Below are 24,539 nucleotides of genomic sequence, written 5' to 3'. Positions count from 1 at the left end.
CGCGCCGCCGGCCCGACTCCGCCCCCCCGGGTAGGGACCTACAGCGGGCGCGGCGGCGGCGGTCTGCGGGCGGTAGCCGGCGGTCTAGGTGCTTGTCCGTCCGCTGGGATCTGGGACCGTGGGGTGCCGCGGCGTCCGGGTGAGTGGTGGTGCGGGGCGGTAGGGACCTGGGCGGGCGCGGCCGGGTGTGGCTCCACGGTTCCGCGTGCGCGCCTCCGGGCTAGGCGGATCGGGTCGGAGACCCACGGCCCACCCTGCGGCCTTTGTGCAGCGCCGGCTCAGCCCCGCGACTCATCGCGCCGGGCGGCTGAGCCGGCTTTTTAAATGATGCCTCGGCCCCTAGCAGGAAGTGTCGTCAGGAGGCCATTTTTAAAGCCTCTCGGCCTCCGAGGCCGGCTTGACGCGGCTTTGGCTTTCAGCGTTTGGAAGACACCCCATCTGTGACCCGCCAGCCCTGAGGGGACGCGACGGTGCGGCTCCCGCACTCGCACCTCGCTCAGCGCCACAAGGCGCCCTGGCCTCGCCCGGGAGAGCGTGCATCCCTACGAGCGCGCCAACAATAAACTTGAGGACCACGCTGGCATTGTCTTTGGAGCGGGTGTCGGGGTGGGCCTGTCCATAGAAGACCTGATTCAGGGTGGGATGAGTCTTGATGTCACCTTTTGCAGGACAGCTCCATCGCAGCCTTTCAGATTGATCTTGTTGGCTGGAGTTGAGGAATTGGGTGCAGATTAAGGTTAGGGAAGGGATGCAGAAGAGGAGAAAGAACCAATGCAAAGTTTATGACCCGAAAAGGGAAACCCAAAAGATCGGAAATATCAAACTCCCCTTATGTTTGTTGGGTATTTGACCTACCCCTTTAAATTACTTCTATTAAAAAAAATAGGGTACCAACAACATTTGTCATTTTTTAAAAAGTGAACCATCAAGCACGTTGTCCTATTGAAAAACAGCCTACCAACCCAAACTCAGTGTTGTGTTTGAGGTCTTAAAGCATTACACCTTAACTTCAGAGTTGAAATCACCTTTGAAGAAAATCCCCTGAGCACCTCAGTAGCGTGCAACACTTGCCACAGAAGAGCAGCCAGCTAGCTTGGCGAAGTGTCTCAGTTCCTCTAAGTCACACATACAAAGTTAAGCTACTATCCAGGACTATCCGAGACTATCCAGGAGAGCATGCCCTTGCCAAGGATTCTGGGAGCCCAGAAATATTTATATGCTTGAAGTGCCATATTCCGATTTTTAAATTGCAGGCATTATCCTTATCAAAGTCATGCATTTATTTAAAATATGTTTTATTGTTTTATCTTGGATCTGTTGTGTTAGCCCTGACAGGGGCATCTGATGTGTCCGGCCCTGTTATGCTGGTGACTATTGAAGAGTAAAGGACAGCTTTGTCTTCTCTGCTGGCTTCCTCTCAGATGTCACTCATTAATTTTAAGTTCACTTAAAGAAAGCTATATTTTCTTTCCTGTTTATCTTCCTTTAAGTAAGAGGGTCTGGGGCAGTGTCTGTACAAGAGGCGGAACAAAGAACAGGTTAATAATTGTCACTGTGAAGGCTTCCATTTTCTTCGCCCACTCCCGTATCCTCTGAGCCAATGCGATGGCAGGCCTTTCATGGCCAAGTCTGCTGTTAACAGTGGTAAGTGGGGTCCTTTCCAGTGAGGATTTTCCAAGCCTTGATTGTTCCTAAACTGCCTTTGATCTCCACTGCATGCTATTGCTCCCCTGCAAACCCAGCGGCCTGCAGAAGAGTGGCTGGAGACTATCTAATCCAGACTGTCCCTTCAGAGGTGGGAGTGGGCAGCACAAGATAGCCTGGGAAGGATTCTGAGCCAGTCATGTGTCCCACTCCATCAAGAGAGCCAACCATTTCATTTAGGTTCCTAGGAACCCCTCCTTCTTAAGCTTAGACTGGCTGCCATTGAGAAGCGTTTTGAAGGCTGATTTGTTTTGTCTTTTCTACGATAAATGTATCCAAGAAATCACATCCTGCAGATCCCAGACTTACACCCAAGTGTCTGACTCTGTTGCAGGCCTGTTGGCGCAGCCCTGGCTTCTGAGCATAGATGTCTACACCACGGCCTGAAGTCCTGGAACTTGTGGTCCTCAGTGACTCATAAGGCCTGAGAGAAAAGGAAGAGCCGCAGAGACTTGCCACACTCTTGACTTCTGGGCCTGGAGGAGCAGTGCCCAAGAGGCCAGGAATCTTGGCTGTGACCTCAGCTCACAAGACGGAGTTTTAACTGGACGCTGCCTGCCACCACTTCCAACCTCAGTGTGACCTAGAAAAGCCACATACCATCTCCAGGCCCTTCATTTTAAAAGAAGCAGGTAATTGAAGTTTTATTTCAAATCGTGTCTAGGACCATATTAGCCTGCTCCTACAGGTACCCTTCATGACTAAGGCCAAGCAATTGGCCAGCAATTGAGAGAGCTCTGGTCAGCTTCCTGATAACAGGATCCATACTGAATTTGCCCATTTACTTCTGGCTCCACTCAGATTCCTTAGAGACAGCAACCCATACAGGGGTGGAGTAGCACAGTTCTCGTCTGTGCCTTTTGTACTTAGCCATGCCCAGACACTGGCGGGACAGCGGGGACATTTGGATTGCTGATATATATATATATATATATATATATATATATATATATATATATAATCTCAAAGACCTTGGTACTCCCCAGTTAGTGCTGCCGGGCAGCAGCAAGGCCTGGACTCTCACATATTTAGGTCCCTCACTAGTCTAAAGGCAATGGCCTACCCCTACTTCTTGGGTGAGGTCTGCAGAGTGACAGTTTTACTTGCCATCCCCACACTTTCCTGAGCCTGTCATTCAGGTGGTTCCCACCCCAAGTCACACACAAGAATCGTTTTTGAAGCCTTGTAGACTTGTGTATGGATTGTGCCTTGCCACCACCTCAGTTAAACCCCAGTCTGTGAGAAATGGGACACAGGCAGCAGCATTTTCAAAGACCATAAATAACTTTCTTTAAACATTGAGGGCTATCCAGACCATATTTCCCTCAATACAGTCAAGGCTAGTGACCCCCCCCCCCCCCATTGAGGGAAAGATTGCTTCTCTTTTAGTGAACTGTATATACTACAAATTGGGGGGGGGGGGGGTTCTTTGAGGCCAAAAAGGGAATGAGAGAAATACAAAAATGTGATCACACCAAATATCTTCAGAGACCTTGGAGCCCTTTGAATGTTTCAAATTTGAAATTTGTACCCACTGTTTGTAATACCCCTTGGGGAGTCTGTGTGTGTGTGTGTGTGTGTGTGTGTGTGTGTGTGTGTGTGTTCTATCTAATGCTCATAAGTATATTTGCTCATTAATGATCTTATTTTTCACATTTAAATTACAAGCCTTGAACTTGAAGTCTTAGTCTTACTCTTTCTTTTCTCATAAACTGTTGGGAGAAGTGGCCCTTTCTTTCTTTCTTTCTTTCTTTCTTTCTTTTTTTTTTTTTTTTCTGCTGTAGAGTTCACTGATGTTCTCTGCACAGCCACTTTCTCTGTCACCCCTGGGAGCTCCTCGCCTCTGAGCAAGTCCTCTGTGTGTGGAACTTTCAGTGTATGCTTCTCAGCAGAGCTTTACTGGACCCTTACACTTAAGTCTTACCAAAATGTTGGCAATTCCTGACAAGACAGGCTCTCTGTTACTGCCTACTTGCATTTAGATTTTTTTTTTTTCATTCATCCTCACATCAACCACGTGGTAATTTTTTTTTTTTTTACTACCGCAGAAACTCAGGCTAAGTTAGGTTAAACGTCTAAAATCACACAGCTAACTAGCTAGCAAACCAAAGGCCTACCTGCCCTTTGACCCTTGTCTATGGTTTCCCAAGGTCCTGTGCTCCGCACTCTTAAACTGCAGTCCCTGAGAGAGCAGTCAGATTGTCACAGCCTCTGTTCTGTTGCCCCCACAATACACCTGCTTTCAGAAGACAGTGAGACCCTGGGGGCAGTGTGTTTTGCCAGTGGCATTTGGACATGCTTCTTGTCATCAAAGTGACAATCATCCTTAATCATTCCCAAGTGCAAGGTGATTTGGCATGAAGAGTCCACTGAATGACTGACGCTACCTGTTTAGGCCTGCTTTCCCATCTGCTCAGTTCTGATTTGCAGTCACGGAAGCACTTGCCCAGGCCGTCGTTTTATTTAAAGGTCCGGAAGCTGATACGCTGTTGTAAGTCTAATACTGGCCTCTTCCCCGGCCAGCTTCAGCTGCCGGCCAGTAGCCACTATAGGCTCAAAGAGTGTTAAAAGGGTTCACTGAGGGGTCAGGGGAGACACGTCATAAACAGAAGGACTATGTAGACGCTTGTGAGTGTCAGGCACACTGTCCCTTGCCTGGCAGTGAAGAGGGAGAAATCACTTGCCAAAGGACCCAGCCAATAAGGGCTGAAGAGTTAAGCTTCCAGCAGATTCCTTTGTTCTTCTTGGGTTCAGAAGCGAAATCCCTGACCCCATGTAATGAACATAGGCAGAGTCACAGCAAAGGACCAGAATGCCTACAAACAGCTATTCGATTTTGCTTCCTAGTCAAAAAAGATAGAGCCAGTCATCTGTCATGTTGAGTTGTGGGTGTGATACAGGGTCCAGCCACATTCCTCCTTCATTGACATGTAGAGGGGACATTGGCTACTGGCCTGTTGCATGCTGTGACTGCGTTTCCATAAAAGAGGGTGGGACAGACAGCCTGGTTGAGTAGCTGACACATAAAGCCTAGGGTAGTGTGCGTCCAGCAGTGTCTTTTCTCCCAAGGTGACTACTGCCCTGTTACCGCAGAAGCTGGCAAATAGTTTTGACGTGGTCAGTCTTGACTATACAACCAAAAAAACAGTGTTTAAATGTAAAGGGAGACTCAAGCCATGTTCTGGAACGAGCCATAACCAGGCAGCTAAGAAACCTATGCTTGGCATATTTTCTTCATTAAAAATGTAAAGTAACATCTAATGAGACCTGGTGAACCAACTGCTTTCCTGATAACTTTCACTGGCATTATGGTGTTTGCCCTTAACCGCCAACCCTGTAGGCCAAGGAGCAAGCAGTGTGCCCCAGGTCACACACCAGCAAGTGTTGGCACTACCATTTAAAATCCTGCATTGTTTCTAGAATGATAATGTGAGAGCTGGTCTTACACACTTGGCCCTTTCTGACCTATTGAACACTACTAAGCGTTAGGAAGCCATATGCTTCCTTCTTAATACAAACTTTCATGTCCTTGACTAGCTTTTAGCATCAGCAAACTGGATCTTCAAGCTAAATTTTTCCCTTTGTTTTCCTGCAATAGGTATGTAAGAAATCAATACAAATGAGCTCAGAATTAAAAAATTAAAAACACAACACAAAATAAGCAAACCAAAAACCTTGTCCATAGTGCATGTATGTACACTTCCACTCCTTCCTCAGTGCCGAGAGTGAGGGTGTAGCACACAGAACTATTCCTATGTGGCAGTGCATGACAGCTGCCTTTGGCTTTTGCTATAGATAATTCTGTTATTAAAAGGCTCTCTATATGCTGCTAAGTCATTGATTATGGGAAACAGTGTTAAATGGATCTCCTTCTGAGCCATTAAGTTAACAGTACTGAGCCCTTCTGAGTTATCTGAAAGAAAAAAAAAATGGTGTCTTGCCCTAGGAGCTGTGACTTTGTGGGTTGGTGAACTCTGCCACTGATCTCTTGGGTGTCTTTGGCATTAAGTGCATCCATGTACAGCCCTCTATTGGCAGTGTGTTATGTCCTCCTTGGCCATCAGTCCATCGATAGTAACTTGCCAGAAGGATTTAGCTTTACAGGCAGCTATGTGTGAACCAAACAGAGGACTTGTGTGCAAGGGACGATGCTCTCATTCAGGTGGGCTGTACCTGAGAAGTGTTCTCATGTCCGTCTCACCCACTGCCCTTCTCCCACGCTGCTGCTTCTGCTTACCTCTCCCATTGGAGCTGTGTGCTCTCCTGCACCTAGCTTTGCACGAGTTGCAAAGGTCAGATGGGACTTTAAAGAAACCCCCCTCGTTTCCACCATGAGTGAGAAGCAGCGATGTTGTACTGAGGATAGTCTAAAAGTGCACAAGACACTGAAATGGTTTATAGCCTAGATGTCTGGCTTCTCTCTACCAGCTTGAGTGCTGATCAGGCTCCAATCTCACATTCACACCTGTTGTCAAAGATTCTCCATTTAAAATATAAGTTGTCTCCAACTTACAGTTGTTGCTCCTAGGACTCTGACTTCATGCCAGTGTGCATGTGGGGTGCATTCAGCAGGGATCGTACTTCTGGGTTTGTTTCTTGACCTTTCATCAAGCTGGCTATATGCAGCACAGCATTCTTGTGATATCGGGTGGCAGCTGTGACCTTGGAGCTCATGGTCAGCCTTGCTGTCACAAGTGTGAGTCATCAATACTGCACCATGAACTGTATTCAAAAATGAAATGACTTAGTTATTTTATATCAACTATCTAGCTGTGTGCTAGCTAATGTAAGCATTCTCAGTTGGAAAATTCTTTGTTGGACTGTGCTGCGCTGCGCTGCGCTGCGCTGCGCTGCGCTGCGCTGCGCTGCGCTGTGCTGTGCTGTAGGCGAGTATGTTGAATTTGTATTTCACTTAGGACAGTCTCAGGGTTGTAACCCCTTGGAAGTTAGGAAGCATATGTAACTGCTTAGATGGTTTTGCAGAGATGATATCACAGGACCCTGTTGTTCCTCGGCCACTCGGAGCTGGCCTTATTATCTAGGGACACTGCTTCAGGATGCTCTCTGCTTCTTACTGATGGTCATAACCCTGCTGGCTAAATCCATTTAAACACTTAAAAGGATTGAGAGCCTCCAAGATGTGAAGGAACCTGGCAAGAGCATGGTAAAAGTTTTCCTTCTTGAACCTTAGAGGCTGTGAAGATGTGAAAATCTGAAGGAAACTTTGCAGGTGGGGTTCTTTGATAACTGCTCATATATAGTTAATGTTTATGGAATGAGGTGGTACAGTGCATTAGTAAGCAAGCTGTGCAGGGCAAGTGCTTAAATTAGTACACCACCAACACCACTGCCACCCATGTTAGGAGGTTATGAAGCTGGTGGATGACAGTAGCCATTGCCATAGTGATTGGGTGCGGATCTTTGGGACAGAACTGAGAACCAAGAACTGCCTGGCAACAGGTTACTAGCTGGGCCCATCAAGACTGAGTCCTTCGTCTACCTGCAAGACAGAGTGGAAGGGGAGTTACAGGGAAGCAGCTTCATTTTTATTTTGGGGTGAATTGTTGACAATGAAGACAAAATGCTGCCTGAAGAAGGAAGGATTGGGGAGGGGAGGGTTAGAGTAGCCAGTATGCCAAAGATGGGGGTGTTTAAAGGACTTGAATGGGTCTGGAAGCTAGCAATTTCAGGGCCTGCAGGCCTTTGTCAGGGTTACCTGATGCCTTAACTAATGCTGTGTTAACAGCCCCCTTTGCCCTGGAATGTCTGTGTTCGAGTGGCTCTTAGGTTCCTCCAAGCTTCAGGACCACTGGCATGAGCCCTGTGCCCTGACTTTAGCCTCTGCATTCTATGGCCCTGTGGTTGTCCAGGCCCTACTTGCACTGAATGGCATCTGCCTGAAATTTCTGGGGAGAACATGTTGAAGATACTCGTGTTCTTAAATTATAAAGTCTTATTTCAGAAACTAACAGCCTCAGGCTTAGAAACCTAATCCAGGCTTTTGCTGTATAGAAGACCTAACACATGCACTGTTTGAGGTCACTTTGTGTGTGGCAAGAGTTCTAGGGGTCACCCTGTCTCCTTTAACACATGCTGGTTTAAAGATCTGGAAAGCAAACAGTATGTCTGCTTCCCCTCCTGATACCCCTGAAAGGCCTCTTTCCATCTACACCAGGGTACAGTGGAATAGAAAGGCTAGTCTCTGCTGCCAGTTAGGAGCATTCATGTGTCCTGTGCAAGTCATAGTCCTTTGGCATACATATACGCTTAAACTTGGAGGAGTCAGACGGCGCTTGCCACCCCCAAGGCCTTTGTCTCCTTGATGCTGCATCTGGCATCCGGGCTTGGCTACATGCTGGTAGTTGCTTTGGGTGAAGGTAACCATCATTCACCAGAGCTGGACAGGAAAGAGAAGACTGCAGGTGAAGTCACAGCCTGTCCTTACGTGTAGGGTCTCCAGTGTTTTCCAAAGCTGCCTTTAATAAAGGGCTTTATACCACATCTGAATGTACAGCAGAGAGGACTGTGCCTGCCCTGAGCTGACCTTTCAGACAGGCTTTTGTATAGCTCTTGGCTTGACCGTCGTGTGCCAGAAGGAGCTGCCGGTTCTCCCTCCCTTTCCTGCCTATCACCAAACCCTTGAGTGTTCGTGTGCCTCCTGCCCTGTGGAGACAATCATCCTTGCAGCTCTGTGGCTGCATGAAATGTCCTTGATCATCATTGCTAGATGAAAACATGGGAAAAATTGTTCAAATGATGCCAGTTCTGTTTGTTTGATTAAGATGAAGAAAGACCAGCTTCAGTAGACTCCAAGCAAGAAGTATTATTGGGCTCCTAATTTGTATCTTCTGAGAAAAATGTCTATACTTAATATACTCTCAGCCACTGTGCAACATGTGCATGAGAATGGAAGAGCTTCTTTGTTCTAGAAGGTACACATTTCCTTCACCTGTTCTAATCCAAGGCCTCACAGCCTGCCAGTATACACTCTAGTCCTCCCAGATCCACTGGATGCTGCCGTTGGGGTATAAATCAGCATACAGCATTCTGTTGATCCAGTCAGTCTCTCTCTCAGCTCTCTGTCACATATACAGGAGGAGCTATTGTCCTGTGTCCCATTCTGACCATTCTACAGCCCCCATCACAACTGATTCTCCAAGTGTCCCAGGCCCACTTCCTACAGATCTTGCCTTCTGTCTGCTTGACACATCCTTTTTTCTGGACCCCCATAGAACTCAGTCCCTGGCTACCACAGGTCTAGATGTCTTCCCTCCGCCCAGCCCCACAGCCTCCTTACACAGCCTCCTTACATGAGCTCTTCCTATTCTCTTTATCTTTTTGGTATTTCTTTACCAGTTTTGCTTTTTTGGTTTTTTTTTTTTTAACTGCCATTTAACAACTAAGCAAATGAACCACTGTCCCAAATGTAGGCTTCATAAGGGGAAGACAGTGGTTTGCCCATTTTTAAGCATTTTTAAATCCATTGCATGTGTACCCATGCCACAGAGCATGTGTGGCCGTCAAGGAATGGCTTTCAGGAATCAGTTGTCTCCTACCAGGCTGACAGTGTTGGTACCAAGTATATTTACCCATTGAGCCATCTCTTGATCACTGCCCTCCAGCTCACAGATAGCGCCCAGCCCAGCACTTGGTGGAGGCCCCTGAAGATGATAAAAAAAATCACTATGCTTCAGTCGGTAGTGTTGGTTTCACTTGTGGGGAAGCAAAATGGGTGTGTGAGTGAGAGTTGACATAACGCAGGTGCACATGCGAATAGGCAGCCGAAAGCCCTGGCTCCACCACTTGGTCACTCGCACATGAAGACTGAGTTGGCATGTCCTTATGATGTTTTGCAAGGCTTATATGAAGCTACCTATGAAGTTGCTAGAATGTACTCACATCAACTAAACAAAGCATTCCCTTGTCAAGGTGATCCTGAGCTACTGTTAATGTCCTTCCTCCTGGCTTCTTAGGCTCATGGTTGGTCTAGAGATTCCTAAGCACCTGAGCTAGAGAATGTTTGTAGTTTAGGCTTGCCAACATGGTTGTGTGTGTAGTGCTGTGGGGAAGTAGTTTAGTATCTGTGGGGATTCTGTGTCCACCGAGCCACAATGACCCAGTGGAAGTGGTGGTAGCTTAGCTAACCCTTGAGCCTCTGTACTAATCATGCCTTGTGGTTTTATTTTTCCTGTAGTGTTGCCTGGAAACAGAATTGAAAGCAGTCATATGGTGGCTCACATATTCCTGTGATTGATTACTAAGTATTCACCAAGAAGTGCCTGCCGCTCCACCAGTTACTGGGTGTGGGAGGATGCCTGCAGAAGGTTTCGTTGAATGACAGCTTTCTGAATTTCAGTTGGCTATGTGCATATGCAGATAAGGGAGATGAAGGATATTGGAGAACAACTCTATACCACACAAGTGAATGGGGGACCCAGTTCTTTGACCATGTCCCCCAAACAACCTAATAGAGCAACTCGGCCAGAGAGACAGGAAGCGCAAACCCTCTTGTACCAAGGTTCAGAGGCAGAGGCTGCCACAATGACCATTGCTACTTGTGTACAGTGCAAAAGTGTTCACAAGATCCCCACTCAAGACTTGAGGAAGGGCCCTGGGCAGAGCCAGGACACTTATGTCTGCTTTAAGTGCAGCCTTCGAGCAGTGCCTACCCAGCTGCATTTTGTGAACAATAACACCGGTGCTGCTCATGTCAGAAATGAAACGGAAACCATCTCAAGTCCTGTAAATAAATTTAAGGTCAGGAACTTCAAACCAGGCAAATACTACTGTGATAAATGTCGGTTCTCTACCAAGGACCCGCTGCAGTACAGAAAGCACACTCTGCAGCACGAGGAGATCAAGTTCATCTGTTCCCACTGCAGCTACATCTCATACACGAAAGGGGAGTTTCAGAGGCATCTGGTGAAGCACACGGGCATCTTCCCTTACCGCTGTGAGTACTGCGACTATGGTGCTATTCGCAATGACTACATTGTCAAGCACAGGAGGAGGGTCCACGAGCGGGCTGGTGCCAAACGGCCGTTCAAAACTGTAGCCAAGCTGGAGCCCAAGAGAACCAACATTTCAAAGCAGAGCATGGAACTCACAAAGGCCCCCAGCCCCAGGGCTGCCTTCCAAAACAAGTTGTCAGACCAGCTATCTCGGTTCTCCCTCCATGCAAACAAAGACAAGACACACAACATGATGCTATTACCTGAGCTAAAGAAGTACCAAAAAGATGTAGTGTGTATTCCTAACAAAGTGACCCTGTCTGAGCCAAGGGAGCTGAGCCTGTTGGGGAACAAGAATGTTGAGGTGGAAGTGCTGTCCCCCTCAAAGGAAACCGTGCAGCCAGGTATGCCGCTGACGGTTGTGGCGCCGTCAGAGCTGGTGGTCCCCACCAACTGTCTAGCCCAGTTGATGGACGTGAAAGTTGTCAATGGCACTCAGCAGCTTGTGCTTAAACTGTTTCCGTTGGAAGAAAACCCCCGCCTCGAAACAAGCAGAGGAGATGGAGGCACTTCTGAGTGTATGACTACTGACAAGGGCTCAGGGGGACAGAAAAAAATGCTTTCTACAGAAGCATCAAGGTCACTAGCAGTGGAAGGGAATACTGGAGACTTTGTGGGCCTTGACCGTCTGCACTCTTTGGTTCAGAAACAGCTTAAAAATGTGAAATGGGTCAAGTCTTGCAATTTTTTCATGCCCAATTCTGGCGTACACAGTCATCAAGAATCTTTCCTTGGTTCTGATACAATCAAAGATTTACAGAAATCTCACAGTTTGTGTCCACCTAGAGCCCTTCCTTCTGTTGCCGTCAAAAGTCATTCCCCAGCCTCTGTCCAAAACAGTGTTTCCTGTGGTCCTGGAACCACAGTGAGTCATTTCTTGAGTAAAGCAGCTGTTGCTTTTGCTGAAGACAGAAGAGGTTCCCGCAGTGACTCCCAGCAGCTCCTTCCGCTTGCCTCATTGCCTTCAAAGGTTCCCTTCTCTGGAGGGAAGGGCTTACTGCCTATAGGTGAAAATGACTTAGAAGCCAGGAATAGGATTAGCCGTCCTGAAACAGTGGTTTCCTCTGACAGGAAGCTGGAAGACATGCAGATGGAAAGCAAGGCAGTAGGAAATACAGGCCAGGTTTCCTCTGTGCAGAAGAAAGAGTATTTACACATAAACATTACTGGGGAAGATAAACAGAGGTCCCAACAGCCTGGAGATCAGCCTGTGCAGTCCAAGACTTCTGAAACAGCAGGTAACACCTTTGAAGGCCCAATCATCTCGTCAGTATTTTCGCTGAGCTCTGGATCTGAAAATGTGCCAGAGGGCATTAAATGGAATAGTTCAACAACCAAAATAAAGTCCATTGAACTGCTGCGCAGAAAGATAGCGCAGTTAATTGAGTCTTGTGGCAAACCTTCCTCTTTGTCTGCCAACAGCGCTCAGCGACGGTCCATAGGGCAGTCACCCAAGCTCACTTCAAAAGCAGCTCCCAAGGCTATTCAAGAAATGAGTGTGTCCCTTACTGGCCCTGGCCCTAGTCCTGTCCCTGCACCTGGCCCTTCTGTGGTTCCTCTCCAAAACCTTCCTAACGAGGACAGTATTACTGTGAGTGGACAGCTTGCTCCGCAGCAAATCTGTCCCCAGTTTGTCAGTGCTAATGATGGAAAAACAGAAAGCAGAGTGACCAGAAAGACTCCTGTTGCTACTCCAGTGCTGATCCCCAAAGGGGCTGTGTTGAGGGTCCTTAACTCTTCTGAAGATGCTCACATCATAGAGGCTACCTGTGACACACCTGTCAGCATACCTTGCCGTGAAGCCCAGTTAGCAGGAACACTTCCGTTCTGCCCTATGAAACAGACAGTCTCGGGCTCCCAGCCTTTGACATGCAGAAGTGGACCAGCAGACATGTCCCCAAGTCTGGAGACATCTTTCCGTCCCAAATCAAGAAAAGAGGACCCTATCTGCAGTGCCACTCCTAAGAAAATCATCCCTGTGTACAGCACAGCACCAGGAAGCAGTGACTCCAGCAGACAAGGAAGGCCAATTTCTAGAAACCTAACTGTAAGCAAGAATAAAACCAAGCAAGTGAGCTCAGCCAAGAAGAAAAACAAGATGCAGGCCAATCCCAGCCGCTATTTCAAAGACCCCTCCTTTTTTCAGGTGGCAAGGCAGCTGCGACTCATAGCTGCCAAACCAGATCAGTTGATTAAATGTCCCCGTCGGAACCAGCCTGTCATCGTGTTAAACCATCCTGATGTCGACTCCCCCGAAGTGACCAATGTGATGAAGGTAATCAACAAGTACAAAGGCAACGTCCTCAAGGTCGTCCTGTCTGAGAGGACTAGGTGTCAGCTGGGTGTCCGGCGGTACCATATGCGGCTGACCTACCAGAACGTGGCAGAAGCTAACCACATGAAGAGGCAGATGATGTTGAAAATGAAACTGAAGAAGGTTCATAAAAACAACTACCAGGTAGTGGGCTCGTTGCCAGATGACCCTGCCCAGTGTGTCTTTAAGTGCTGGTTCTGTGGGCGGCTCTACGAAGACCAGGAAGAGTGGATGAGTCACGGCCAGCGGCATTTGATAGAAGCCACCAGAGACTGGGATGTCCTTTCTTCAAAGGGCAAATGAGTGAAACTTGGTCTTTGAAATTGGATTTTCTTGTAGTTTTCATGGCTTAGGGTCGCACTCTAGACCTTTGGTGCAGTAGAAGAAAGGGAGTTTCTTATTCCTTAGAGTCACCATAGGAAGGGTGAGAGCCCTGAGCTCTGTGGCTGGACCAGGGAAAGGTGCGAGGCCCTGAAATTCTACTGGTTTTGATTGAAAGGATATAGTATTCTCCACAGGTTTTCAGTGAGATCTGAGGCCTTTCTTGCGTAGTCCTTATTTTTGAGTAGACACGTCTTTCATAATGCATTTAGAGGGCAGGTTTATGATTGACACTTTTTGGACAAGTGCTGGTGAAGAGTTAAGCCTGTCTTGGCACACACATCCACTTTGATTTTGCTTTGACTCTTCCAGAAGATTTGCTCCATAATAGAAGTTACATTTTTCTACTTGATGGGTCATCTTAAATCTGGTTAGAGAGTGCTGTGCTTGACCCCTCCCACTGTGAGTACTAGCTACGCTCTGCAGAGCCACGAGCTTTGCTTTCGTGAGCCTGTATCAGCAACAGTTGTTAGGAGAAGAAAAGACAGATTTTCAGTATTTAGCTTTTGCTTGCTTTTAAAATATCTTGATTGATAATAGTTGGGTAGGGAATACATAATTGGGTTTTTTGTTTTTGTTTTGTTTTAGGTAAAGAAGGAAGAAATATATAAAATTAAGTCTGTTCTTTGCATCTAATACTCCACCAAACACAAATGGCCACCTTAAAATGTGAAGGAGCAGATTCATTAAAGACAGATTAGCGTCAATGGTGCCATTCCAGGTGGACCTGAAAGCAGGCTGTGAAGGGTCTGCCGTGGGTGGCTTTTCACCTGGGACCCAGTGCAGAGCCTCAGGGGATGTCAGCACTCTCCGGAGCGTAGTATCATAGGGCTGCTCCACAGGCCAGGTCTCTTCCTTTTGCCCGTACCTGAGCTGGCCCTCCTGAGGAAGATCCCAGTCTCCGTGAGCATTTTTCCTCATGAACACTAGCAACTGCAGGGGTCAACAACATGGAAAGAGAACCCTGATTGTCTGTGGAGGCTTTAGGAACACTACCCCTGTTTTCAGTGATAGGAACAGGCTGCTCCTGTCTGGCCTCAGATGCTCCTCTCTCTTGCTTAGATTTCCTGGGAGGACTTCCTCTCCACCAAGAGGCGTTACCGATCTACAAGGCACCTTTGCACATTAGGAGAAAGTTTAGCTCCTACATGGATAGGGCTTCCTGGGCAAGAGCAACTCAGACAGAGGGCGCTAACCATGGCAAGCCTAGGTGCCCCCCCCCCACCAGCCAGTGACCTTGAGAGTGTGCATTCTTAGGGACTTAGTGATGGATGCTGTGAGGGGAACGGGGGAGGGGTGGTTAGATCTGAAAATGGTACCAGTGACTTCTAATCTCTGGGTAATGGGACTTCCTGACTTTGCCTTTTCCTGTGGCAAGTCTTAGTTTACCTCTCACGGTTGGGACACTCCTTTCAAGCTCGTTTGCATTATACATACTTGGCTTTTCTTAGGTACAATTCAGTACCTGATCACTTTGTTAATTGACAATTTTCATTTAAAAGTTGCATTTTTATATATGTGTATATATGTGTACACATATAAATATTTTTTACCATATGCAAATTGCAACAGCTACTTTTCTGATTTCCTATTTTATAATGATAACGTGAGCTGGGGAAATATAAAGCTTTTTATATTCTAGAAATAATTTATTTTGAAAGAACATTTTTACAATGGTTTCATCTCATTTTTAGAAAATGAAAGCACAGTAAATGGTGGGACCTGATTCCCATGAGCAAACGGGAGTAGACCGTCCCTGTGGGTCATCGTATTGTGGCATTTAGTCATGCCTGGTGCTCCGTGGCTGTGTGATGCAAAGAGCATTCTGAGGCTGATCTGTGGTGCAGACTGCTAACCCTCCAGCTCAGACTTGAATCTCATGTGCTGTGGCAGGAGGGGCTGTGGGATCCACTCCTCTACCTCACTGCTGCACAGCTCCCCAACCCCCAATGACTAGACCAAAAGCTGTCACAGATCTGTGTCAGCAGAATACTTACACTCTGCTGCAACAGCTGCTGTTTTCAAGTATTATCTAAAATTACTGGTACCTGTGTGGAGCTGGCGTTAGTGAACAGAATATGGAGGGAGACATTGGGGGATTTTCATAGCTACAGTCCTTGTTGAGGAACTCGGAGGGCTCCTGGAAGCCTAAGCCTGGGAAAGGCAAAAGTAACTGACTTCTCCAACAGAGTTTTAGACATAAGTTTATCATGTAGGTAAGCGTGTGGAAGGACTCCATTTCTAATGGGTTGGATGAAGGACAGAAATGTGATACTTCCTTCCCTAGTCTGACCTTGGCTTTGAAGGACCTCTAGTCACTACATTTTGTTGATAGTACTTATAAAATTATTTTAAACTTATTTTTTAAGCTAGTTTTTCTTACTTTGGGGGACCAAAAATGAAAGGATCTTTTTATATTTATGATATAGGCAAATAGAGTAAAAAAAAAAAAAAAATGTAAGCCTCTGTTTCTTAAGTGTCCTCTCAGTAGATTTTATTTTATTCAGAATTTTATCTACAGCCCAAAACATTTTGTGAGCCTCCATCACAGTTGAATTAAACTAAACACGATGTATTGACCCTCCAAAGTTCCATCCCCCATTCTTTAGAATTTACATAAGCCACCTGGAAGATGAAGGTATAGTGTTGTTCAGCCTTCAGAATGACTTTTGAATCTGTGAATGTCTTTTTGAGCAGAAAACAAACCTTTGTCTTAACCTGTCAAGCATTACAGTTCCCGTGTGAACAGTTTGTGTGTCTGCCGCTCTGGTTCTGAAACATGTTTGTATATAGATAGAAAAGTTGGCATCTGTTTTGTTTAAATAAAGCAACTTTTAAGATCTTCACTGCTCTCTCATTTTGGATATTAAACAGGGCAGCTTCAAAGGGCAAAGTCTTGCATGTGCTACTGATGTAAGAGTGGTATTGCCCACAGTACAGGCATGGAATTCTACCAGGGTATTAGATACCTTGCCAGAAATACAAACCCTGATTTGAACCACACAGTCCTTCTGTTTGGTTTCACTTCACAAAAGAGTGATTTCCTACCAAGCCCATTGGCCCCTGTGGCCTCTCCAGAGGGATTTAAGGTGAGAAAGATCTAGTTGTCAGACAGCTTCCCTGAGGCAGTGGTAACACTGCTACTATCTTTGGTCCAAATCAGCAGCCCTGTACTTGATGCCACATAAAACTGGGAAGAAGGACCATACTATTTTAAAAGTATTGGTAATCGCTCTGCTCCCTTGCCCTAGGGAGAACTGAGCTTGAGGTAAACATTGGCCAAGTGAGGGGGGGGAAAATGAGTTCCATTCAACAATTTTTCTAACAAATTCATTACCTAATAGAAATGAACTGTCAGGGCTGGAGAGGTGGCTCAGTGGTTAAGAGCACTGACTACTCTTCCAGAGGTCCTGAGTTCAATTCCCAGCAACCACATGGTGGCTCACAACCATCTGTAATGAGATCTGATACCCTCTTCTGGTGTATCTGAAGATAGCGACAGTGTACCCACATACGTAAAATAAATAAATAAATCTTTTAAAAGAAAAAAGAAATGAGCTGTCATCCTCTGGAGGGTGACAATTGTTCCTTTTGACAGTTCCCAGTTCAGACATTTTAGGATGAGGCGTCATGCCTGAAACGTTAGATTTCATTGGCCATAGCACTGTCACATAGAATTATAACACAAGCCACCTGTCAATAACAAGAGAATGTAATGTCAATTATGACTGCTTTGCCAGCGCCTTTAAAACGTGTCAGTGTTTTCAGTATGCTCAGATTAGTATACTTTTTTATAATTTAAGATTCTGGTATGTTTCCATATGATGTTAAAAATTCAACTATAGCCAAAACACTGAAATGTTTAACAGAAAATGGTTTCACAGTGTTTCCATCTTAATGGTCGCCATACCCACACTTCAGACTGAAGCTCCAAGGATCCAGTACCCTGCTGGCCCATCCACACACAGATGGGCATACTCGGACACACTGCCATCTGTACTTACACGCATGCTAAACCTTTTTTGTAAGTTGGTCAAGACATGGCGAAAAGATAACATTTAGCAATCTCAAAGTTGAAGGTCTATATTGCCCTCGTCTGCATCTCTCTGAAACTAATGAAATGATAAATCTCTGATAGTGTTTACTGGACATTTGAATTTTCTGTAAATAACCAGATGTTCTGGCCATTTTACTAATAAACTGTTACAAACTTTTTAAAGAAACTAAACTCCATATAAGAAATCCAAAAAGGAAAAAAAAAAATCTCTTAAAGTTTTCTACCTAAATTGTGCAAACCCTGATATGAGCCCATGCCACTGTTGTTTGGCTCAAATTCACAAGAGGTATGGCTTTAAACAGCTGTGGTGACTTTTCTGTCATGCCCAGTGGCCTTGCTGGAGATGTCTGGGGGTGCTTCACTTCACCCATTCCCTACCTTGAAGTCAAGAGTTAAATAGTCAAAAGCAAACTTCCATACCACAGCGGGCATATGTATAACCATCTCCCAGTTTTAAGGACTTGCGGCAATCTTTTCCAGATGAATGTGAGCCCAGATTTTTTTCTATACGAAAAGTATTTTAATCCTAATAGATGGAAATTCTCACAAAAAGGCCATTCCAAGGAGATGTTCATCGTTTCTCTAGCACCCAGCACCAAGGACTAGCAAGTCCAGGTTTCAGTATGGGCCATCACCCCACATATGCAGTTCATGCTACTATTGATCTATAATGGATCTGTGTGCAGAACTCAGTTCTAAGTTTAGAACAAGTCAGTTAATACTGAGCCAGTTAACACAAGCATAGGAGGTAGAGAGTCCCTCCATAGGAGACCTTCTTTAGCACTGTGAAGCTGCCATTAGAGTGAGTATTTCTAGGCCCTTTGATCTTCCCTAAGCATTTGTAAATTGACTGGTCAAACTGCAATGTCAGTGGATGAACATTGACATTGGACACATCAAAAAAAAAAAATTGGCATTAGTGTAAATATGTCATCCCCATCCCCTGGGATGATTGGTTTGAACACATAGTAGGGATTAAAGAGGGCCAGGCCAATGACATTTTATCATTTATTTCCTTTATTTGGGCTATAATAAAAAAAAATGGTAGATTACAAAATAAAAGCTGGAAAAGAAAAACATTCGCAAACAAGAAGGAATGTGCAGAAATGCTGCCAAGTGCAAATTTAATATTTGAAAAAGTCATGTTACTCCCTTTGAATCAAAATGAAATAAGTGGATATGGCAGGAATGTCCCCGTTGCCCCTTCTCAATGGATGTCTATTCAATTTAATCTGAAGTTAAACAAGTGCTTTATATTTATCCTTCAAAGTGCTTCAATAGGGCTACACAGAGAAACCCTGTCTCGGAAAAAAAACAAAAAACAAACAAACAAACAAACAAAGTACTTCAATAATCTTTAAATTCACAAAGTAATAGCTCTGTGACATTTTCTCATATACATGTGGCATGGTACTTTGCTCACATGGCCTCCCCATAGCTCCAACCAGCCCACCGTCTTGCTAGTCCTGTTCCTCTCCCATGCGTCCTCCTGCCTTCTTTCTTATGCATGCACACACACTTTACTAGATTCCCGCTCCTATAGAAAATGTAACGTTCGAGTCTAGCTTACTTCACTTACTATCATGTCTAGCTTTGATCACTTTCCTTCAGGTGGCGTAACTCATTCTTCATGGCTGAATGAGACCTCTGTACATGACCTATCTTTGCTTTAGCCACTCAGCTGTTGGCTCCCTGTCTTGGCTGCTGAGAAGAATGCAGCAGTAAATGTGCAGTTTCTTCTGTGGTGTTCTGCTCTGGACTCCTTCTGGTATGTGCTCAAGAGGGAAGAACTGGATTGCTTGGCAGTTTTTTAAGTGACTTCCACATTGGTTGCACCAGTGTGTACAAGGGTTCCTCCTCCCCCCATGCTGTTTCTACTTGCACTTTTTTTAAAAATCTTTTGTTTTCTCAGTGATCTCCATTCTGACAGGAAATGGCATCTCACTGTTGTTTTCATTTGCATTTTTGCATTTCCCTAATGGTTGAAGATTTTGAACACTATTTAAAATGTTTACTGCCCATTTGTATGTCTTCTGTTGAGAACTGTCTGAATTGGTAGCCTGTTATTGGTGGGATGGAGTGTGTGTGTGTGTGTGTGTGTGTGTGTGTGTGTGTGTGTGTGTGATTTTTTTAAAGACCTTTATAGACTCTAATCTTAGTCTCCGTCAGCTGATACAGATTTTCTTTTCATTCTGCTGCTGTTTCCTTTGGTGTGCAGAAGTTTGTTTTTATTTCATGTAAGCTAGTCAGTCAATTCTTAGGATTTCCTGTGATATCAGAGTCCTTTTTAGAAAGTCCTTGCCTGTGCCTTTATAGCGAAGTGTTTTCCTTTAATAATTTCAAAGTCTTAAGTTCTATATTAAAGTCTTCAATACACTTATCCCTGTCCTTTCTTCTTGGGATTGGCTCGACTATTTGAAGCCTTTTGTGTTTCTTATTGATTTTTAGCATCTTTGAATAGTTTTATGAACGATGCTGTTGAAATTCTAATGAGGGTTGACTCGGCTCTGCAGATCATTTTTAGTAACAGAGTCTGCCAACTCGTCTTCTAATATCTTCACTTTCTTTCTTTGGGGTTTTAAAGTTCTCATTGAAGAAGTCTTTCACATTCTCTGTTAGGCTCATTCCTGGGTTTCTAAAAGCCACTGTGAGAGGGTTTTTTTTTTTTTTTTCTTACTGTCAAACTGATCCTTATTTAGGAAATTTGGCTTTTGTGTGTTGATTTGCTGCTAGTTTATGGAAAGTGCTTATGAAGTCTAAGTGTTTTCTGATGGAATCACTAGAAATTTTTAAGTAAAAGTTCGTGTCTGTAAAATGGACATCATTTGATTTCCTTTCCTATTTGTACACCGTGTATTTCTCTTGCCTGATTAGTTACAACCTCAAACATTACACTGTATCACTGCACAAGGTGGAAAGAGTGGACACGATAGTCACACTGACCAGAGGGAATGCTTGGTTTGTCCAGTTAGTATATTGTAGTTATACACAGACTTGTCCTATATAGCCTTATTATACTGAGGGATGTTCTTCCTACTCCTGAAGGGATGTTTTTCTCAAAGGCTTTTGCATTTATGGAGATGATCATGTGATTTCTGTCCTAAAGTCTATGCATGTGTTTTATTTCATTTAACCTGCATCCCTGAAATGACACTGCCCACCATACTTATGGTGCATACTCCTCTTAACATGTCCCTTAATTCAGTTTAAAAGTATTATAGTTGAGAATTTTTGTGTCTGTGTTCATCATACATGTTGGTCTATGGGATTTTTTTTGTTGTGTTTGTTTGTTGTATTTTTTTTAACCCAGTTTTGATACTGGGCTGATAGATAAGTGTGGTAGTGTTCCTTCTTTTCCCATTTTATGGAATATTTGAAGGACCACTTCTATGAACCCTTCCTTTCAATCTTTTGGTTGGTTTGGTTTGGTTTGGTTTGGTTTGGTTTGGTTTGGCTTGGCTTGGCTTGGCTTGGCTTGGCTTGGCTTGGCTTGGCTTGGCTTGGTTTGGTTTGGTTTGATTTGGCTTAGTTTGGTTTAGTTTGGGTGGTAGTTTTGTTGTTTTGGTTTTGGTGTTTGGCTTTTCAAGACAGCGTTTCTCTATGTAACCTTGGCTGTCCGGAAACATGCTCTGTAGACCAGGCTGGCCTTGAACTCACAGAGATCCACTTGCCTCTGCCTTTCAAGTGCTGGGATTAAAGACTTGTGCTACCAGCACCCAGCTATCAAGGTTTGATACAGCTCACCAATGACTGTCTGGTCTTGGACTTTCCTTTGCTGGGAGGCTATTACTGTTTCCATCTTGTTTATTTGGGATCTGCTTAAGTTGTTTATAACTTGATTTACTTTGATAGATCACATGTGTCTAGGAACTTACCCACTTTTAGATTTTTTCCAGTTTTTCTGAATACAAATTTTCAAAGTAGTCCCTAATGATCTTCTGATTTCATTGGTATCTATTATGCCACCTTTTTTCATCTCTAATTTTATTAACTTGGGTCTTATTTCTTTTTAGTTTGTGATTTGTCAATTGTGTTTATTTTATTTCAAAGACCCAACTCTTCAGCCTTGCCTGGCGGTGCATGCCTTTAATTCCAGCACCAGGGAGGCAGAGGCGGGTGAATCTCTGTAAGTTTGAGGCCAGCCTAATCTACCTACATAGTGTTGCTCTGTCTTAAACTAACAAACAATCAAACAAAAATAAACAAACAAAGCCAACTCTTTAACTGAGTCTGCACATTGTTGTTTTAGTGACCATTCCATGAATTCCTGCCATTATTTTTGTCTTAGTTAGGTTTGCTTTCTATTGCTGTGATAAAACACCATGACCAAAACCAACTCTTTCTTCTTGTTTCCTGTTAATGTTCAGAGATACCGGTTTACTGTTTTGGATTCAGTGTATTCTTAGCTCTCCTTCGTTCATCATTACACTTGTAACGTTCATGTGTCCCTGTGCTCTCACGATTGAGCCTGCCTTTTCCCCTCCTCTGTGTTTAGAATTCCTTTAACCAGCCTCTGCAATAGTGGCCTGGTGGACCTGGTGGACCCTGGTTTGTTTTTGTCTTGAAATAATAACCTTATTTCTTTGCTAAGTTTTAAGGATAGCTCTGCAGGATATGGTAGTCTTATTTAGCAGCACATGCTTCCCATGCTTTTGTTGCTTTCAGGACCTCTGTTCAAATCTGATGTCATTGTGTTTCATCATTTTATATAGTCTGTTTATTCTTTCAAGCATATCAACTGTAGTGTATCACTGAGAGCTCTTTCCCTGATCTGGTCATGTCTGTCCGTGATTGAAAATGCCTCTAGTATTCATATGCTTTTTTTTTTTTTAAACCAAGACTTAGGAAATTTCTTTTATAACTTCACTGAATAAATTCGCTGCTTTTTCTGAGTTCCTCTTCCTATGCCATGGATTCTCAGTTCAGTCTCTTGATTGTATCCCAGAGTTCTTAGAAGTTATGGCCATGCTTGTTTACATATTTCTTCTGAATTACTGACTGAATGTTGCTCTCCCATCAGCTCCATCCTCTAAGATGCTTCTTGTTGTGTTTTTTATATATCTGACTCACTGACTATTCCCAGTGTTCCTGTTTGTCTTTTTCAAACTCTTGGTTTTCTCAGATCCTTTTCTCACTTTCTCCTTCATGTTGCTAACTTTCTTCTCTGTTTTGCTCACCTTCTTTCTTGTTGGCTTTCTTCTCTAGGTCTTGACTTGATTCTCTCACCTCACCTGCTTAGAAATATTAGCCTCTTAAAAGTCATTGGTCATTTTTACAAGTGAACTTTTGCCATCGTGCCCAAAGTGTCTTGGAATTCACTTAATTAAGGAGTTCTATCTTCCTTGGGTGTTCTCTTGTGGTTTTGGTTTTGAGTTTCTTTTGCTTGTGTGTTGACATGTGTTGGCCTGTCTATCTCTTCCAGTTTTAGTTGAGGATTTTCTTAGTAAGTAGCCTAACTCTTGAGGGTTCACTCCCTACTAACTCGCAGAAAAAAAAAATAATTTATACCAACAAAATCTAATAAGGTATCGAAACACTTCTTAAACTAGAGCCCAAGAATATATTACCATGACCAAAGAACAGAGATTGGCAAAAACATAAATGTAGGAATGGTAAGTCGTGAGATAAATAGACTGTAGGAGACGGGGCAGCAGGGTTAACTAAAATAGAAGATGGAGAAAAATGGAGGACATTCTGAAGGGAATGAGGAAAGAGCAGGAGACATAGAGGAAAGATCAAATTTCTCCCCCAAAACAACCAATCACATGTACAAGTGAGCTAGATTTAAGAAGCAGAGTAACACCATAAAACCTATCTCTTTTTTTTTCAGGTAAGACAAAACCAAATTTCTACTAAAAATAACAAGAAATCAAGGAACTAAGAGAGGTTAAATAACAGGAAAATATGAAAAATGCATAAACCAGATCAAATATAAGGAAAAAAATGAAAAAAGAAAGTTACTTTTAAAACATAAGATAAGATCAAAATACTTTTAAAAGTATTATAAAGAAAAGAGGGAACATGAGGGAAAATGGGCTGGAACAACTTTATGTACCATCTAAAATTTAAGTCTCTGTGGATGCAGGGAGCTGAGGTTGGGTTTATGAACCCTCCTGTTTCTGTGATCTGCTGAGGCTACTCTAGACAGCACTGTCTTCACCTCAGGACCTTTCTGTCTCCTGTAAAGGATTTGGTTAGAGGACGGGGGGGGGGGGGGGGGGGGGGAAGCAAGGAAGCCAAGTTCCTTCAGCTTCCAGAATCCAGCCAGTCCGCCCTGGGGAGGCTAACATCCACCTAGGGGAAGTTTCCCAGATGCTTCAGATATGAGGGAAGCAAGGTAGCCCAGGGATCTGCAGGTGCATACCTGCTTTCCTCCAGGAAGAATATAGATATCACCTTTTTCAGACGTTCAGTGGGCTCAGATTCCATAGCAGATAAGTAGCCCCAAGGCTCATCTGACATCAAGTTTGGGATAATCAAAGTCCAAAGTTATTCTCCGAGTCTAACCTTTGAGGGTGGGGCTGCTTCAATGACAGCCACATCTCTTGTCACACTTTTATTTTTCATTTATTTATTTATTTATTTATTTATTTATTTTTTTGTCTTAGCAGTGTCAGACACCCCCACTCTCCCTGAAGCTATGGAAGACTCACTTCAGGTTCTCTGCCTTGTGAATACCATAGTACTGGGTTATGACAAACTGGAGCTTTTTGTGCTGACCCTTCCCCTGTGAGAACCAGGGCTGGCCTTGTAGCACTGCCGGTTCTCTTCATCCATGGGACCTGCCTTTCCTTCAGGAAAGGGCTTTTTTCCTCTAAGATTTATTTTATTGTTTATCTATCTGTGCATGGAGTAAGTTGGATGTGTACATAGGTATCGTTGGAGGCAAGAAGAGGTGCCAGATCCTTTGGAGCTGGAGTTACAAGTGGTTATAAGCCACCTGATATGGGTACTACCAACCCAGGATGAGACCTCTGCTTCCCTTCCTCAATGTACCCAGAGTCATGTGACCTTCCTCTTCTCCAAGCTCTGAGCTGTCCTCTTACTGCATGATTCTCTAGAACTCCTCACT

At 44.4% G+C, this 24,539-nt stretch overlaps 1 protein-coding gene across 1 annotated transcript; it reads left to right on the top strand.

The window, feature by feature from the left end:
• Positions 1–10: 10 nt before the first annotated feature.
• Positions 11–16,256, top strand: Znf518b (zinc finger protein 518B). The gene is made up of 3 exons (XM_034509382.2): positions 11–139; positions 2,039–2,336; positions 9,899–16,256. Exon 3 carries the CDS (start codon positions 10,075–10,077, stop codon positions 13,330–13,332), a length of 3,258 nt encoding a protein of 1,085 aa, XP_034365273.1. The 5' UTR covers positions 11–139; positions 2,039–2,336; positions 9,899–10,074; the 3' UTR covers positions 13,333–16,256.
• Positions 16,257–24,539: the final 8,283 nt, after the last annotated feature.

Source organism: Arvicanthis niloticus, chromosome 7 (genome assembly GCF_011762505.2).
Source record: "Arvicanthis niloticus isolate mArvNil1 chromosome 7, mArvNil1.pat.X, whole genome shotgun sequence".
Classification (NCBI taxonomy): domain Eukaryota; kingdom Metazoa; phylum Chordata; class Mammalia; order Rodentia; family Muridae; genus Arvicanthis; species Arvicanthis niloticus.
Note: the sequence above shows the minus strand (reverse complement) of the source record. Positions and strands in the feature narration are given on the sequence as shown.